This window comes from Sturnus vulgaris, chromosome 1, assembly GCF_052056855.1.
Source record: "Sturnus vulgaris isolate bStuVul1 chromosome 1, bStuVul1.hap1, whole genome shotgun sequence".
Lineage (NCBI taxonomy): Eukaryota > Metazoa > Chordata > Aves > Passeriformes > Sturnidae > Sturnus > Sturnus vulgaris.
Genome location: NC_142243.1, coordinates 136,133,795 through 136,149,499, shown reverse-complemented (window position 1 = coordinate 136,149,499; position 15,705 = coordinate 136,133,795). Strand labels below are relative to the sequence as shown.

General features: G+C 40.6%; 1 protein-coding gene across 2 annotated transcripts in view; it reads left to right on the top strand.

Moving 5' to 3' along the window:
• Positions 1 to 15,705, top strand: part of NCALD (neurocalcin delta) — a 58,545-nt gene that overhangs the window by 27,671 nt on the left and 15,169 nt on the right. Inside the window, exons 2-3 of one of the 2 annotated variants that reach the window (XM_088155097.1) lie at positions 3,047 to 3,165; positions 13,248 to 13,644. In XM_088155097.1, coding sequence (XP_088011223.1) covers positions 13,267 to 13,644 — 378 coding nt within the window. In that variant the 5' untranslated portion in view covers positions 3,047 to 3,165; positions 13,248 to 13,266. The remainder of the gene's footprint in view (positions 1 to 3,046; positions 3,166 to 13,247; positions 13,645 to 15,705) is intronic. The other variant, XM_014879794.2, reaches the window with a different exon arrangement.

Below are 15,705 nucleotides of genomic sequence, written 5' to 3'. Positions count from 1 at the left end.
CTCCAAGGTTTCCAAACCCTGCTGCTTCAGAGATTATATATTTCATTGCTTGGATATTGTTTTGATGGTGCATGGCATCAAAAATTCCATTATTTGCAAATGCTAATAGTAGGAATGGACATGCATAGGAAATGCAGAAGACTTAAGAGAAATTATGTACAGATTTTTTCAAAGATAATAGGAAAAGTGAGAAAGATTGTGTTTGTTTTAGGGAGCTAAGGAATAGTAGTGGAAAGCAAGAGGTAGGGGAAAAAGATAAATGAAGCATAAGAAAGAAAGGACAAAGTTTTATATATGAACACAAAAAATAAAAGTCCTAGAAATTGAAAAAGGGGGAAAGGCACTAAAACTCACATACAAGAAATCTCAGAGAAGCTGACATCTTAAGAACAGCAAAGAGGCAAAAGTACACTGGCCTAAAAATGTGACAGGATCAGCTTTTCTGTTTATTTACAGTCACTAGGAAGTGGTGAATAGTGACATTTTATTTCATGTTGGATAGAATGTGGTTTTCCTAAAGTTAAACTTTGGAAGGAAGTTTTCTGTTACTGCCACTTCTTCTGTTCTACAACAGTGATACAAATTGTTTGTTGTTCACATGAGAAAAAACTTCGTTTGTTTGAAGACAGTTATCTGATGGACTTTGTTTACTTGCTCAAAGGATGTTAGTAGTGAAGGAAGAAGTGCTGTTAACCCTTTCTTTTGTGAAGGAGTTCATTATGTTGAATTTACACAAAATTTTCAGTGATGGAAGAAAAGTTTTAGATCTCATATTCATATTTTTCTGTCTTGATTTCATCCTGGGTTTTGCACATTATTTCTCATTGCAATTTGTGCAATGCTATAAACTTGTAACAAATGTTGTTAAATTCATGCAAACAATGTTTTTTTACACTCTGTATAACGACTATGTGATACATGGCATTTCAAAAGTTCCTTTGCAGACCAGTACTGTCCATGAGTGTCCACTACCTAACTTAATATTGAGAATTTATAGGGTTTTGTTTATTGATAACAAGCAATTGTAAGAACAGAAAGATTTTACAAGCATTTATTTACACGTGTGTGAGAGACAGACAGAGAAGTATGGCAAATTATTTTTGCATTTAATATATCAGATGTTTTTCTATGCCTCTTAAGGGAGTTTGCTTACCGACCTTTACCATGTTGTTCAAACTCCCAAATTCATTCCTGTTGAGTAATTTCTAAAATCAGGCAGCACACTGTGTTATGCATGGAACAGCAGTTGGGTAAGACACGGCTCTGTGTTTTTCACGGCGGGCTGTCAGGACTGGATGTCATTCTGACTTTCAAAGTGAATACAAATCAAAATATTCTTCCAGTAACTTTCTAGATTATATTCAAGCTAAGTTTCTCAAGCTAAGTTTTTTTCAGGTCTGCACACAAATGGTGCTCAGAGGGAACAGAATCTCCACATTAAATGCCCATTGTACACCCCCAGATCCAGCCCTCCCAGGTCAGCTGTCCATGTAGAGTGTGGAGAAGGAGGTGCTCTAAAGGCTTGAGTAATCATCAGATTGCCAGGAAAAAGGAGAGATACTGTCATCACCAATGGTAACCACATCCTTGTCTATGGAAACTTTCCAGGGGCACAGCAAAGCACCTGAACTGGGGTCCATGGTCCACTGAGCTGACTGTATGGCTGGACCAGCTGGGGGCAGTTGTATGGTTTTCTGTACCTTACCATACAGCCATGAAGGTTGTATGTGAAGACAGAGAAGAGGTCTTAGGAAAAAACAGCAAAGGCATTGTCTTAAAACAAAATTAAAATATTACTTTCTTTCATTTGTGCTAAAATCCTTCATGGCAGCATATCTTCTCAAATAGAATTCATATTATAACTCATCTGGATGAAGTTAACTTTTGAAATAAAACATATTTATTTAACTGTTAGTGTTCAAAAATAGGCATTTATCATGGAGCAAATATTCTATTTATATTATCAATTTAAAACCTTTGTTAAATGGAAGTAGCTTACTGTGCTGTAATTTGGGAATTACGAGTTTCTTTCAAATGTAGGAGCTGTAGGCTGTGCCATATGTCACTTGGAGGATGTTTTCTCGTATATTCACAGGAAAATCTTAGATTTGAATGATGAATTCCATTAACTTGGCAATAGAGCATGAGGAATAAAATAGAAGTGGCTAGCCTCAAACTCCCCTAGACAACTAGAAGCTAGAAGCTTGCCATATGTCATTGACTTCCATGAGCAATGCTGAACAGTAGAATATCACCCTCTCTTGCAGCATTAAACACTGCCCTAAGTCATTAATACAAAGCAGATGGCTTTGTTGTTGATTAGATCTGGTTAGAATCTGAAATTTCCATTCCAAAGGAAATTTTGACATTTGTATTTATTTTCATTGCATATTGGAAGAAAGCGTCAAAATTTCCTAGTGGGATGGATATTAAAACTGCTCTGGAAACACCCAGTTATTTCACTTTGGCATTGAATTGTTTTCTTAATAATATCAAACCAGTGTAATTCCAAAATTAATCAGATATAAATGGCAAAACAAAATTAATAAATATGTAAAGTAACACTGAAACATTGTGCCACATTAAAAGGAAAATATTAAATTAAAATTATAAATTCTGACATTTTTGCAGAATTTGTTTTCTTGAATGTGACAAAATATTTTTATTTCAGCTAAGCTGCATTACCTGAGGGAAATGGGTTCTACTGAAAAAATGCTCATCCAGTGCTGTTCATCCAGGGCCAGTAATGTACAGGATCATCTTGCGAGTTCAAGGATGTAAAAATTCTGAGAAATAAGACATGCAAAAAGAGAAAATTAACACAGTATATGCAGTTTGGGAACATCTTTGAAGACTGCTTTAAAAATTCCTACAACTCCCACAAGATTCCTTTAGTCATCTAGATCTCTCTTACATTAGCTCTCTTTTGTTCAAGCACACTCGAGAGTGCTAAACGCTGGACAAATCATCCCTGGCATGGAACTTCATATTTATGAACCTGTAAGCTGTGACATTATCTCAGTGCATCTTGTTTCCATCTCCTTAGCAAAATCCTGGTCCTGACTGCCAGAACCTCCCACTCCCAATCTCCAGTTGCCTACTTTCCTGGAGAAAGTTCCAATAACTCTCTTCAATATGGAACAAAAACTCACAGTGACTCCCCAGGTAGGAACCTTCACAATCATTCCTTTCCCTATCATAAGAACATAATCTTAAAAATTATCTGGTTTGCCAGCTAATGGCTCAATTTTTTCCAGTATCACGATTTTATTTTTTTTCTGTTAACAACAAGTCTCTGCTGTGGGATAGGAGACCATCTGTTAACAATTTTTTTAAGAGTAGTCTAAGCACAAATATCACTCTTTGGGAGTCACATGCTATTTATTTACAAAGATAAAAAAATCAATATCATGAATTCACATCAGCTTCTCATCTTACTTTGTGCAACAGTAGCTTTCTGCTTCAGTTTCCACTACCCTCCACCAAGGTATTGCATATAAGATTACATAAAAGGACCAAACAAGATGTAGGACAGATTAGAAACCCGATGAAGTTGCTGCTGGATGAGTTTGATAACTGGTGTGCTCAGGTGCACTGGGGAAGATTATGTTACTACTGGTTAGTGCCCTGCACAAAGGAGAGAAGCCCCACAGAAGAAAGGAGAATGAACCAGGTTTGACGTGGCTGAACATGTGAGTACCAGGATAAAGACAAACAGCAGTGACGCAGGTGTAGGAAGGCTGGCTTTTCTAAAGCACTCAGGCCCTTACTAAGTACCCCAATCAGTGGTGCTACTTTCTGGCAGGTCTCAGTTTACTGGATACAGGTGCTTTTTGAGAAACTACCTATGCACAGGTGCCCAAAGGGAAGGAGTGCTTTGTTTGAGACTCACGAGTTTAATTGTGGGTGCTGGGCACTTGGAAAAATGTGACCTTGAGCATTTTAGGAGATGTTGCCCAGAAAGGTATTGTAACCAAAGAGACTTTAAACTCACAAGCTGGTTAATAGGAGACACAGTAGCTGCAGAAAATGTCCATCATTTGGATCTTGATATATGGTGTTCTGAAAGAATGTTGATAAAGTCACCTCCAGATGGAACAGGTGAGAGATTTTGCCAACTCCCCTGCTGTCGGCTTAACACCCATGTTTATAAGTACTGCAGATGTCCTGTGCTTAGTGAAACAGCTGAATGCAGTAAAATCTGGAAAGGCAGCCTCCTGAGGGTGGATGTCCTAATGTACTGTTAGCAAAGTCTCTCTTGCCCCTTGCCATACAAAATTAGGCAAAGGCAAACATACTTTTACAAAAATACTATTTCCATAGAGTTTTAAGAAATCAAATACATAAATATATATCTAATTCCCAAGAGAGTAATCTGAAGTCTGCCAAGGCAAAGAGTTAGTTATTTTAAAGGCCTTAGGTCATTCTACCCAGGGTTAATGAACAAAATGTTGTGTTTTTTATTTGTACAGCATATGATAAAGTGTTGTTTCTCATCTTCACAAATGAATTATTATGAACGAAGAAAAGCATGTGAATATTGGCATGGTTTTTATTTTTGTGAGTTCTAAAAGAATTAGGAAGAAATTAAATTAAATAGCAAGACCTTTTCTGAGTGTGAGAGGAGGGGTAAACAAATCTGTATGAATTCTTCCTCTTTTGTCTGGTTTCTTTTTTTTTCCATTTCTCATTAAGAAAGAAAAGGTTACTTTCAAGCCATTCTGGATGGGTGAAGCTTTTGCTGAGGAATGACTGTCCAACACTTACTGCATCATTTTTTGTCCTGCTCATAGAGTGGTGGTAGCACTTCCCAAAGGGACTCCAGACAAAGCCTAGGACACTGAGAAAGGCTGAAGTGCTAGATACCCCTTGTATGCACAGAGGAGCCTGCATTCACACCCTCTTACACTTTGGAGGGTCGCTGGAGCATCTGGAAACATGAATTTCTTTATATGTATCTCCAGCAGCCCCTTTTCCCTTTGTCTGCAGCGCCTGTCTACCCTGCCTGAGGTTACACCTGAACTGAGTGGACAACCTTCCTAAAGATGCTTAGGTGTGCTCTGTCTGGAGCAGCAGAGATTTTATATAAAGTGAGAGAGCTCTCTCTCCCCTCTGTGATGGTCAGACTGTTGATGAAGCAGCACCAAGTACCTGATTGCCAAAAGGTGAAGGACAGACCTGACTGTCCTGTGGAATCAAAATCTAATGGGTAGAGGTAGCCCATTACAGACACTCCTCTTTAGTGGTTAGATGTACACCAAATCTCAGTCAGGAGCAGCTTCAGAAACAAGCTCTGAGTCCTAAATGCAGGGCTTTAAGATGGAAAGAGTGACTACACAGTGGGACACGCTGTACAAATGCACATAACATGCTCTTTTCCCCAGCTCCCAGTATTAGAAATGTTCATGTGCCCAGTCATCCTTTTTGTACCACACACTGCACCTTTCAGGAAATGCTTTGGAAACAGAGACCTTTTCTGGAAGCCCCAGTGATGCTGAAGGTGATGCCAAGGTGAGGGGTGTGCATGTCAGCCCTTTCACTGTTTGAGACTGAAACACTGCGTGTTGGTCTCAAAACAGCTCCAGGCGAGACTGTGAGCATTGCTGAGAGCACCAGGCTCTTGTCTGTTTAATCCACTGGTGCTGAAAACCCCAGCATTTATTGATGGGGCACTGCCTTTCTCCTGCATCCCCCTCCTCCACCCTCACCCCAGCCCTCATTGCTAAAATGCACAAAGGAATTATGATAATGAGAAATAGGAGACAAAGTGGAGCAGCTGTAGCATTTCTCTGCCAGGACAAATCTGAAGGGAGAAGAGCTGGGCTTTTGATGTTACCCATGAGCACCTCCAAGTTTGAAACATGTGAACTCTGTGCAGCTGCTCCTGTTTGGACTGCCCATCTCAACCAAAACTCAGAGCTATAAAGGATTTGCTTTAATTTTTTCTTTTGAATTTCTCCTGGCGTAGCAGGAAAGCACAGAGCAAATACTGTCAAAGGAGGAATTAGGGGCACCTTTGGTAGGGGAGGGAAGGATTCTCAGTAAGGGGCTAGAGAAACAGGAAGGTGACACTGAAAACGGGAACTTAGAGCAATGAAAATGTCGGGGTCCTGGAATCTAACTAAGATCCTAATATAAAATGAGTGAATATTGTGATGAACATATTTGGAAGTACGAGTGGGCAACTGGATGGCACATGACCCCTCTTTCTTCTGTTGATAAATAAAGCATAAATACTTAATGATGATCACAGTGTGAGATCCACACCTCTTCCTTGGGTTTTTTCCTCTTAATTTCTTCATTAGTCTTCATTCCTCTTCTTTGATGTCAGCTGTAGTTTTAGACAGGCATATTTGGGTACTTGTTTTACTGCACTGCAAATCTGTTTGCTGCTGTTCCTTCTGAATATTAATAAGAGAATGACAGATTTTTTTTATTAATCTTGCGCATGAATTTCATCCAGTTTTTGCTCTTTGCCAATAGAAAGAGATAAAAGGAGGGTGGCAAGGCTCAAAATTTGATTCTGCATGTATTTATTTTTTTGTTAAGTCTCTGTGTGGTTTGTAATAAATTTGATTTTCTTTCAAAAATATGTTCCAAGATGCTGTTAAAAAATAATAAGCAAAAGCCTTTCTTGGCAAGCATCTCCACACTGGCTACTCAAATGAACGTGTGAAAACAAACTAGAAATAGCCAGAAGGAAGCAAAGTGGCTGCTTCCAAGAGCTGGGGGGGTTGTTTTCTGTGTGATGGAAATAAAAAAAATTAAAAATCACTTGACCAAGTAGTGCTTACACCTCATGGCAGGAGACTAAAACCAGAGAAGCTGTTCTTCCCAGCACAGCTGCTGCTGCTGTAACTATGCTCTGTGTCCCACCAGCGGGATCCTGCACTGGCACTGGAATTTCCAGTGGGACAGTGGAGAAAGGTGCTGGAGGTGGCTCTGAGGCTGTGAATCAGGAGCTCAGAGATTGATCACAAAGTCTCCTGGGCTGGAGCACAGCAGAGATCAACAAACACATCCCTGCCTTGCTCACCAAGTCTCACTGGAGAGCTCCAAGATCACAAGACAGTGCTTTGCCCATTTACTGTTGGGTTTGCATTCATGATGAGGCCATGGCAACATTGGTGTTCCAGCCACAGGAGAGCAGCATACCCAGATGGGAAGGGAATGCATCATTTGAAATAGCTGTTGCTTTGAACTGTCCCATTCCATAGCTTGTACAGCAGTTAGCAGTATTACAGCCCAGAGGAATAACTGACCTTAAGAAAGAAGCTTGACTTTTATACCAGATTGTGTTCACCAAGCCTTGACTTTTGTAAATGCACATAACTTCCCCCTTTCTGTACGGGCATGGGCATAGATGAACCAGAGCTGCATTTGGAAGCATGTGTACACTGGATCACAAATAACAACAGAGTTTGCAGAGACTGACACATTGTGGTGAACTGGTGTTTGGTATCTGAAGCTTTACCAAGCAATGAGAGCAGCTGACAGAGGGGAAGGAAGAGTGGTCCTAATTTGGTGAAGTTTGATAACAAGGCAAAATTTTGGCTGGGAAGCACTGGGTACATATCCCCAGGCAAAGTCTCATGCTCTGAGATGCACTGCAGTCTCCCCTTGATATCTCTCCACTTATTGCAGGGTAAGGGGATGCTGTACTGCAAGGTTTGGTCAACCCCTCCTCTGAGCTTTGTGACAGAGCTGAGTTGCACAGTGACAGGCAGAGGAGGAACTGGCAGGGGTGCCAGAAAGTGATGGCAGAAGAATTCAGCTTGCCAGAGCCCTATCTGCTGTGCTGTGGGGGCTGTATGCAGTGACAGGAGAAGACTGCTGGTGGGTAGGACATGAAAGAAGGTGAGATCCCTGCCATTTCCAGATGTGACAGCTTGAGAGATAGATGGTGTGTATGAGTCCACTTGTCAGACATCCAAGTTTTCAGTAATGATCGGAGAGGAGGAAATACCCCAGCAGTGATGGTGAGTGGAGAACTGCACTCTTACCTCAGAGTGGCATTGCCACGGGTCTCACTCGTGCTGGAGCACTGCTTTCTCACCATGGTTAGGTAGCAGAGCTGGCTCAGAGTGATATTGTTGTCCTGCTCAGCCTTTAGTTCATTCCAGCAGTCATCAGGAGCTTGTGCAGCTGCTTGGCAGAGATTGAAATCCCACGATTGCTAGTCTCGGGAAAATTCTCAAATTATGTGTTAGAAATATATTAAAGACAGCATTGCACCCATAAGTGGATTATTTATTGGAAACAGGTCAAACTGTGTGTTAGAAACCAAGAAACAGAAGTTTCTGAAGACAAAAATCACAAAATGGAACTTTCACTGCTTCTTTCTGAAAAGTTTTCTGCTTTCATTTTTACGGAGTTGGTGTCTGTAGCCAAGCCTATGGTGTGATTCACCTTGCTGTTCCCACTGGAACAGATCAAACAGGACTTGTGTTCAGATTCATTCTTTAGATCTTTGAGGTGCTTTGTACCCTGTTAGCGATGGAGTACCCAACAGCCTAAAATTTCCATTTTTAGAACAAGGCTTCCCTGCACAAGTGCCCCCTTCTCATAATACTTTTTCCCAGCACAGGATTTCCCCTCAGATTTAAGCCTAAATGAAAATTAAGAAGTCTTGTTGTCTTTGGCAGACTGAGCTTAATAATAATAATAATAATAATAATAATAATAATAATAATAATAATAATAATAATAATAATAATAGTAAAGAAAAAAGTTTTCTTTAAATGATGGGTGACAAGTTTGAAGAGCAAAAGCACTGCTAGAAATATGTTGCTAGAACTTGCTTATTATAGCAAACCTTCAACAGAAAAAAGAAAACATTTATTTTTTGGAGGAAATATGCTTAGATGTTTGCATTGCACGTCTGTTTGCATTGCACTGCACTCGTTGCAGTGGGTTGGCTGCATGCTCCTGGTTGCTGCATGTTTCCAGCTCCTGCAAGGTTGTTGCTTAAGCAGGCAGTGTTCGCTTCACTCTGGGGTTTCAGACTGAGGTAACAACTGTGTGTGAGCAGCAGCAAGCTGCTGGCAAAGAGACCCGTGGTTGCACAGATGTTCACTGCCCTTCTGCCCTGGTGTCAGGAGAAGGCTGCAACAGCAGCACTGTCTGTCTGTCTGTCCGGTGTCCTGTCTGCACACAGCACATCTGCTGCACTGCAGGGAAAGCCAGCAGTGCAGTGTCACTCTCTGCTTGTGCTGAATCCTCACAGGCCAGTTGTCTGTCAAACACCTCTGTCGTCTTCATCTTAAAAACTCTGCATGTGGACCTGAATAGAGGAACTCTCTAAGTATTTCCTTTAAGGAGCATGGCCTGACATTTCCTCCAATAGTCACTGAACAGGGATTCTTTCTGCAGCAACTGCGCAGCAGTGATGCTTTATTTCCTGATATTCTGTAGTTGTTGGCTGAAATGGTATCAACCTTTCAAGCCATAAACATATCACATTCTTTTACCAAAAAATATTGCCTTAAGAATTAAGACCTTAATATTTTGATATGTTGTTTTATGTAGCAAGTCATTAATATATATCTGACACCATTGAATCAGAGGAAGTAATTGCAGAAATGCAATTAAACATATTCATTAACCACTTAATTTGTCTTTCTTTTTGTACTCCTACAACATCCATTTCTCAGTATTGTCAATATTTAACTTTGCCATTGTGATTGCTGTTCACTATTTACTTGCCGTATTTTGAACTTTTAATCATTTATTAGAAATTTGAAAGATATACAGAAATTATAAAGTGTGAAAAGATGCCTAAAATAATTTTTCAATTTTATTTTGTTCTGTGCATTTATTGCTGTCATTGTTAGCTGACATCCTCTTAGCTTACTGCACTCTGCCCATAATCTAATCTATGATGAAGACTCAGACAGCAGTCTATGAAGTGATTGTAAGGATCTTCAGGCATCTTCAATGATTTTCTGTACTTGGGCTGCAAAAGCATTTTGGTCTGTTGTTGATGGATAGAAGAGGCACAATAAATCCCATTGCTGTGGTTCCTGGAACACCACCCATTAAAAAGGAACAATCTGAAGGGCAAAGAGCATGATAAAAATTCATCACAAGTGGATTCAGGAATAATGCTACTAGTTCTGACTATGTCACCCGGCATCACAACAGCTGTGGATTTCAACCTTGTACTGCAAGTCACATATGGTTAGCTCTCCCTTTCTGCCTGGAGAACACAGGTTTTTCTGGTTGTGTTCTGCAAGGCAGTGTGCTCAACTCTTCTGTGGTTTTTATTGTTTGCTGAAAATACGTTGCATTACAATATTGTGCAGCTATAAAGGCATTACTTTTTAGAGTGAAGTCCAGACTTATTGGCCACCTTTTGAAGGACACTGCCTGCATCTTACCTCACTAGTTCATTTTTCGGAAGACTCTGGACTGGAAATGTAGAAGCTCAGTTTTCCATTTTCAAATGCTCGAGTTATTGAAAAGCAGGAGGGGATTATATGGCTAATTCTAGCACATTCCTACCACAGCTGGCTTGCACCTTAGTCACCAATCTTCCCTCCCTGCTCTCTGGTCTGGAAAGTGTGCTGGCCCTGGCACTGCAGAGGAGCTGCTGGCCAGGGGTGTGGGCAGCTCCTGCCTACGCTGGGGTTTTGTGTTAAACTGGTGCCACTATAAACTGAGCCTGGCCACTTCCCTTGTCCAGTGCTCTTCCACCCCATCCATGGCAGACCATGTTGTTTTGCCTGACATAAAGCTCTCTGGCTGCCCTAATGTAATGCATTCCTTGAGCTAATTCCCAGGTTGTTCATTATGGGCCCCATCCAACACCCATGGAAGGCAAGACAACATTCACAACACAATGTTCACAACATTCACAACACAACATTCAGCTGCCTTAGCAGCTGTGGGACTGAGCTTATGAAACAAGGACTTTTTTGCTATCTTCAGGGCATCAAGAGCTTAGATTGCTTAAAAACTGTACATCATATTTTGAACAGGATAAAAAGACAAAAGGCAGTAGGAAAAATTACCGTTGAGGTGGCATCTTCCACTTTTCAAGTGTTTTGGAGACACTTTGGAGGAAAAGATATTGTTTGGTCAACACAGTCAACAAGCCCCAGAAACTGTCAGGAAATGGATAGACTCCCATGGGGCAGGATTCTTCACCCTTCCCATCCTCCTGTCTGTGAACAGGGAGGCCTTTTCTCCATGAGCCATGTAGGCAATGTGTTTACACAGGACATATAGTTACCAAACTATGATGCCATTTGGGTTTTGCCTTTTTTCTTTTATATGTTCTCTGTATTCTTCTCCCATTATTTGTAACTCTGTAGCCCATTATTATTAGTGACTAGTTTTCCCAGTACTTTTCCATAGCCTTTCCCTAGGCAAAAAGACCAAATTCCAGAACTCCATGGGGCAGGTACAAGGCTATCTTGGCTCTTCCCAGGAACCAAGGCTAAGAGTGACGAGGAGAGAACACCAAAGAAAGGGCTTGACCTGAAGAAAAATTGCATTGCCACTTGTCCTCCTAATTGGTGCTTTTTATCAATTATGCTAATTTCATAAAAGCTATAAAATCTGTTCACCCCTAGAGGGGGTAGGCTTTTGCAGACATCTTTCCCTAAGTAGCCCTGAAGGTCTTCAAATAAATATCCACTCTTATATTACCTCCTTACTAAAATGATCTCGAGTTTCATTTCCAGGTTGGGAAAAAGGCAACAACTATATGTTACCAGACAGCCATCAGTGAATCCTGGAGTTACAGATGGATCTAGGATGGATCCCATAGTTTTACATTTGAGAAATACAGCTTTTTGAACACAGGAAATTAAGGAATCAGTCCTCTAGCTGCCTTGGGGAATTCAAAGTCCTTGGGGAGAAAGGGAGCTTCACACAAGAAAAAAAAGCAGCATAAATCTGGAGAAACCTCAGTTTCTCATTCCCAGTGCCAAACAGAAGAGACAGTAGATTAGCTTCAAATAGTGGTCCATTCCTCAGTAGCTGCTTCTGTTATGTATTGATACTGTCTGTATTATTCTTCATCTTTTAAAAGTAGTATCTTGGTTAAGAAAGAATATTTTATTGAATGCTCATTAGCCATTCCAGTCATCATTATTAAATCCATCTCTGGGCCAGAGACTCCATTCTGACAACACTGTGAGTCATGTTTAACTTATTTTGCAATTCTATTTTATTTATCCATACATCATATCTTAGTTGTGACTGTCATTTGTGTGACAAATTCTCAGGCAGGTTTCTGTCAATAGTGAAGGTCTTCCCACACTAATGTTAAGCTTCCAGTAAAACTGATGTTGCCTTTTGGAGCCAACGCACTCAGGCTTCAAAACTTAAAACCTAAAGGCATTAGTCATTAGTAAATGTGCTGCACAATGTGATATGTACCAGCTTGCCCCAAATGAAATATAATTAAGGTGATTTAATATAATACTTCTTAATGGTTAATTTAAGGGAAATGAATTTCCAATTTCATTGTCTGGGTACTTTTTTCTTCTTCTTCTTTTTTTTTTTTAGAGGTGTTTTCAAAGACCTTTGACCACCCAGATTACTATTAATTACAGTTTTTTGCTACAAGAAAGATTAAAAAACACAGTAGTAGTTTGAATGGGGGAACCCACCATTGATAAAATCTCTTCAGATTATATCTTAATTTTGAAATAAAATGGGAATTGGTCTATGCCAAACAAAAGAGGCAGTTTCTGGGATGCTTTCTGGTTATAAAAATATACGTAGAAGGGCTGTGTAGCTACTGGTTTCAGCATATACTGAAGTTGCACTTTGATTCCATTTTTGGAACAAAACCAAAGGAAGGAAGCACAGGCCTTTGTACAACTCTGGTTTCTACCAGAGATGCAAAAATTGTATCTCATTAGGCCAAGTCCTCAGGACAGTTGGGTGACTGGGATTCAGGGTGTGCTGCAGCACACAACTACTGCTTAGCTGTACCTTGCAACATCCACTGCTCACCTCATGATTTCAAGGGCAAAATAGGATGGCAATAAATTCAGTGTAATTACTACTCTCAAGCCTGTCAAAAGGCAATGTAATCAACATGCAGATTAAGTTTATTAATTTTTTCAGAGTGTACATGTAGTACTGGACATTTTCCAAGGTTTCATTTCATACCGAAGAGTGAACTGTCCTCAGAAAAACCGAGAATACATCATACTGTTCTTCTGCAGCTTCCGAGCTAATCAGTATCAATAATTAATAATAATTTATATGTGTTTGGTTTTGGTCTGCAGGTAATACTTTAACTCCAATATGGGAAAGCAAAACAGCAAACTACGCCCTGAAGTCATGCAAGATTTGCTAGAAAGTACAGACTTTACAGAACATGAGATCCAGGAGTGGTACAAAGGCTTCTTGAGAGACTGTCCAAGTGGACATTTATCTATGGAGGAGTTTAAAAAAATATATGGAAACTTTTTTCCTTACGGGGACGCTTCTAAGTTTGCAGAGCACGTATTCCGCACTTTCGACGCCAACGGAGACGGAACAATAGATTTCAGAGAATTCATCATAGCCTTGAGTGTAACGTCCAGAGGAAAACTGGAGCAAAAGCTGAAGTGGGCATTCAGTATGTACGACCTGGATGGGAATGGCTACATCAGTAAGTCAGAGATGCTGGAAATCGTTCAGGTATGTGCTGCTCAGAGGCTCCCTCCTTCACAGCAAATTGTGAAGCAATTTTGTACTGAGACACTGAATGAAAAACTGGCAGCACTGGTTTATAATCCTGTATTACTGCTTGGATATAAAATGCTATTTCGTTTGACAAAGATTGTGTCACAATTCAAACTACAGCTTAATATCCACTACAAGTTCTTCCAGAGCAACAGGGTGTATGGATATTTCTTTCCTGAGAGCTCTGTTGGGCTCAAGCACAGCAACTAACCTGGTGATAAATATGATTCCCCAATCCTGTCAATTAATTATGATTAATTACAGTTGAACCAAGTTGGTATTTTAGAACAACCAGGCAGTGTACTTTTAAGGAAGGCAGGCTCCTTCCACAATAAGAATCAAATCTACTTTGAAATAATTTTATTATGAAGAAACAGCTCACATATTATAAAGGTGTTTTGTCTGCCTAATTCCAGCTAGGTCTGCATTATTAGAATCCTACTAAGTCTTCATACTAAGTTGACAATATAGATAAACCTTATCTGAGTAGAGGATGATTCCAGACACAGCTTCTTTGGTTGAGTTTTGAGGTGTTAGTAAAAGTCCCACTTCACTGGCTTTCTCCAACATGTTTTTTCCCTTAAGGCACATCACTCTACTGAAAGATTTAAAACATTTTTATATGGCAGTGTATTTACACAGCTTGAATGTGTATAATGCAGCACTGTTAAAAAAAATAAAAAATAAGAAAGCCTGTGATCGAGATCCTTTCCCTGGAAATTTTGAAGTGCTAACAATGTACTGTATTATTCAGACTTACATTTGCACTGAAAACCAAGGGAAAGTATTGCACAGAACTTACAGGCTGTAATGGCAAGCTGCGTGTAGGGAGTAGCCTAATGGGTGTTGCTCCTGTCTTTCTACCAGGGCCCTTCTCACATCCTTCAAACAGTGGCCAATACAGCTGCAAATCTAGAGTTTGTTGTCTTTCACTAAGTCTGTTTTGTGTTCCTGTGTCGGAGTTGAGGAGCAGGACCTCCCTGTCTGTGCCATGACAAACCCCTTGGAATATTTGCATTAGAAGATCCTCTGTTCTGTACTAATCTTCCTCTCCCCCAGGCAGGGTAAACAGCCTGTCAATTATTGTTTTTCTGGCTGTATTTCTCCTCATGAAGAAACAAAAAGAATCCCAAAAGAACTAATGTAGTACCTAGGAAACACAAGGAGCCAAAGCTGGGTGACCACCTGCTCCCCTGGACGAGGAGACACCCCGGGGACTGCAGGACCCCTCACTGTCCAGGAGCCTGGGAAGGCAGGACAACCCCCAGGCAAGGAGATCCACAAACAGGCAGAACAAGGCCACAAATTTGCTCGTGTCAAATTAAATGAAAATGTCAGTGGCTGGATTTTCTGTAGGAGCCAAACAAGGACCAGCAAAGCTGGAAGATTTTTCCACTTACCCTAAATCTGCTTGTCAGCAAGTCTAGGGGCTGAAATGCTGTGTCTCCTCTTCATATTTCTGTCAGTACCAAATCATAGCATTGTCTTTTACAGCCATGATGCCATCATCAGACAAAATTGCAGCTTAGGGGTCAGGGTAGGGCAGAATTCTGTCAACGTGCATATCCATCCCCGAGCAGCACTTTGTGCACAGCCCTCAGCCTGGCTCTCCAGACATCCCTCTGCATTCTTGGGAGGTTTGGCTCTCTCCTCCTTAGAGACCAAATGTGAAACTCAACTGCATGATGCTTATTCACAGAATACAGTATTCACAGAATCACTAGGTTGGAAGAGACCTCCAAGATCATTGAGTCCAGTCCATGCCCTAACACCTCAACTAGACCATGGCACTGAGTGTCACATTCAGTCTTTTTTTAAACATGGCCTGGGATGATGACTCTTCCAGCTCCCTGGGCCGACCATTCCAGCACTTTATCACTCTTTCTGTGAAAAACTTTTTCTAACCTAATTTTCCCTTGATGCAGCTTGAGACTGTGTCCTCTCGTTCTGTCAGTTGCTGCCTGGTGAAAGAGACCAACCCCACCTGGCTAGAGCCACCTTTCAGGGAGCTGTAGA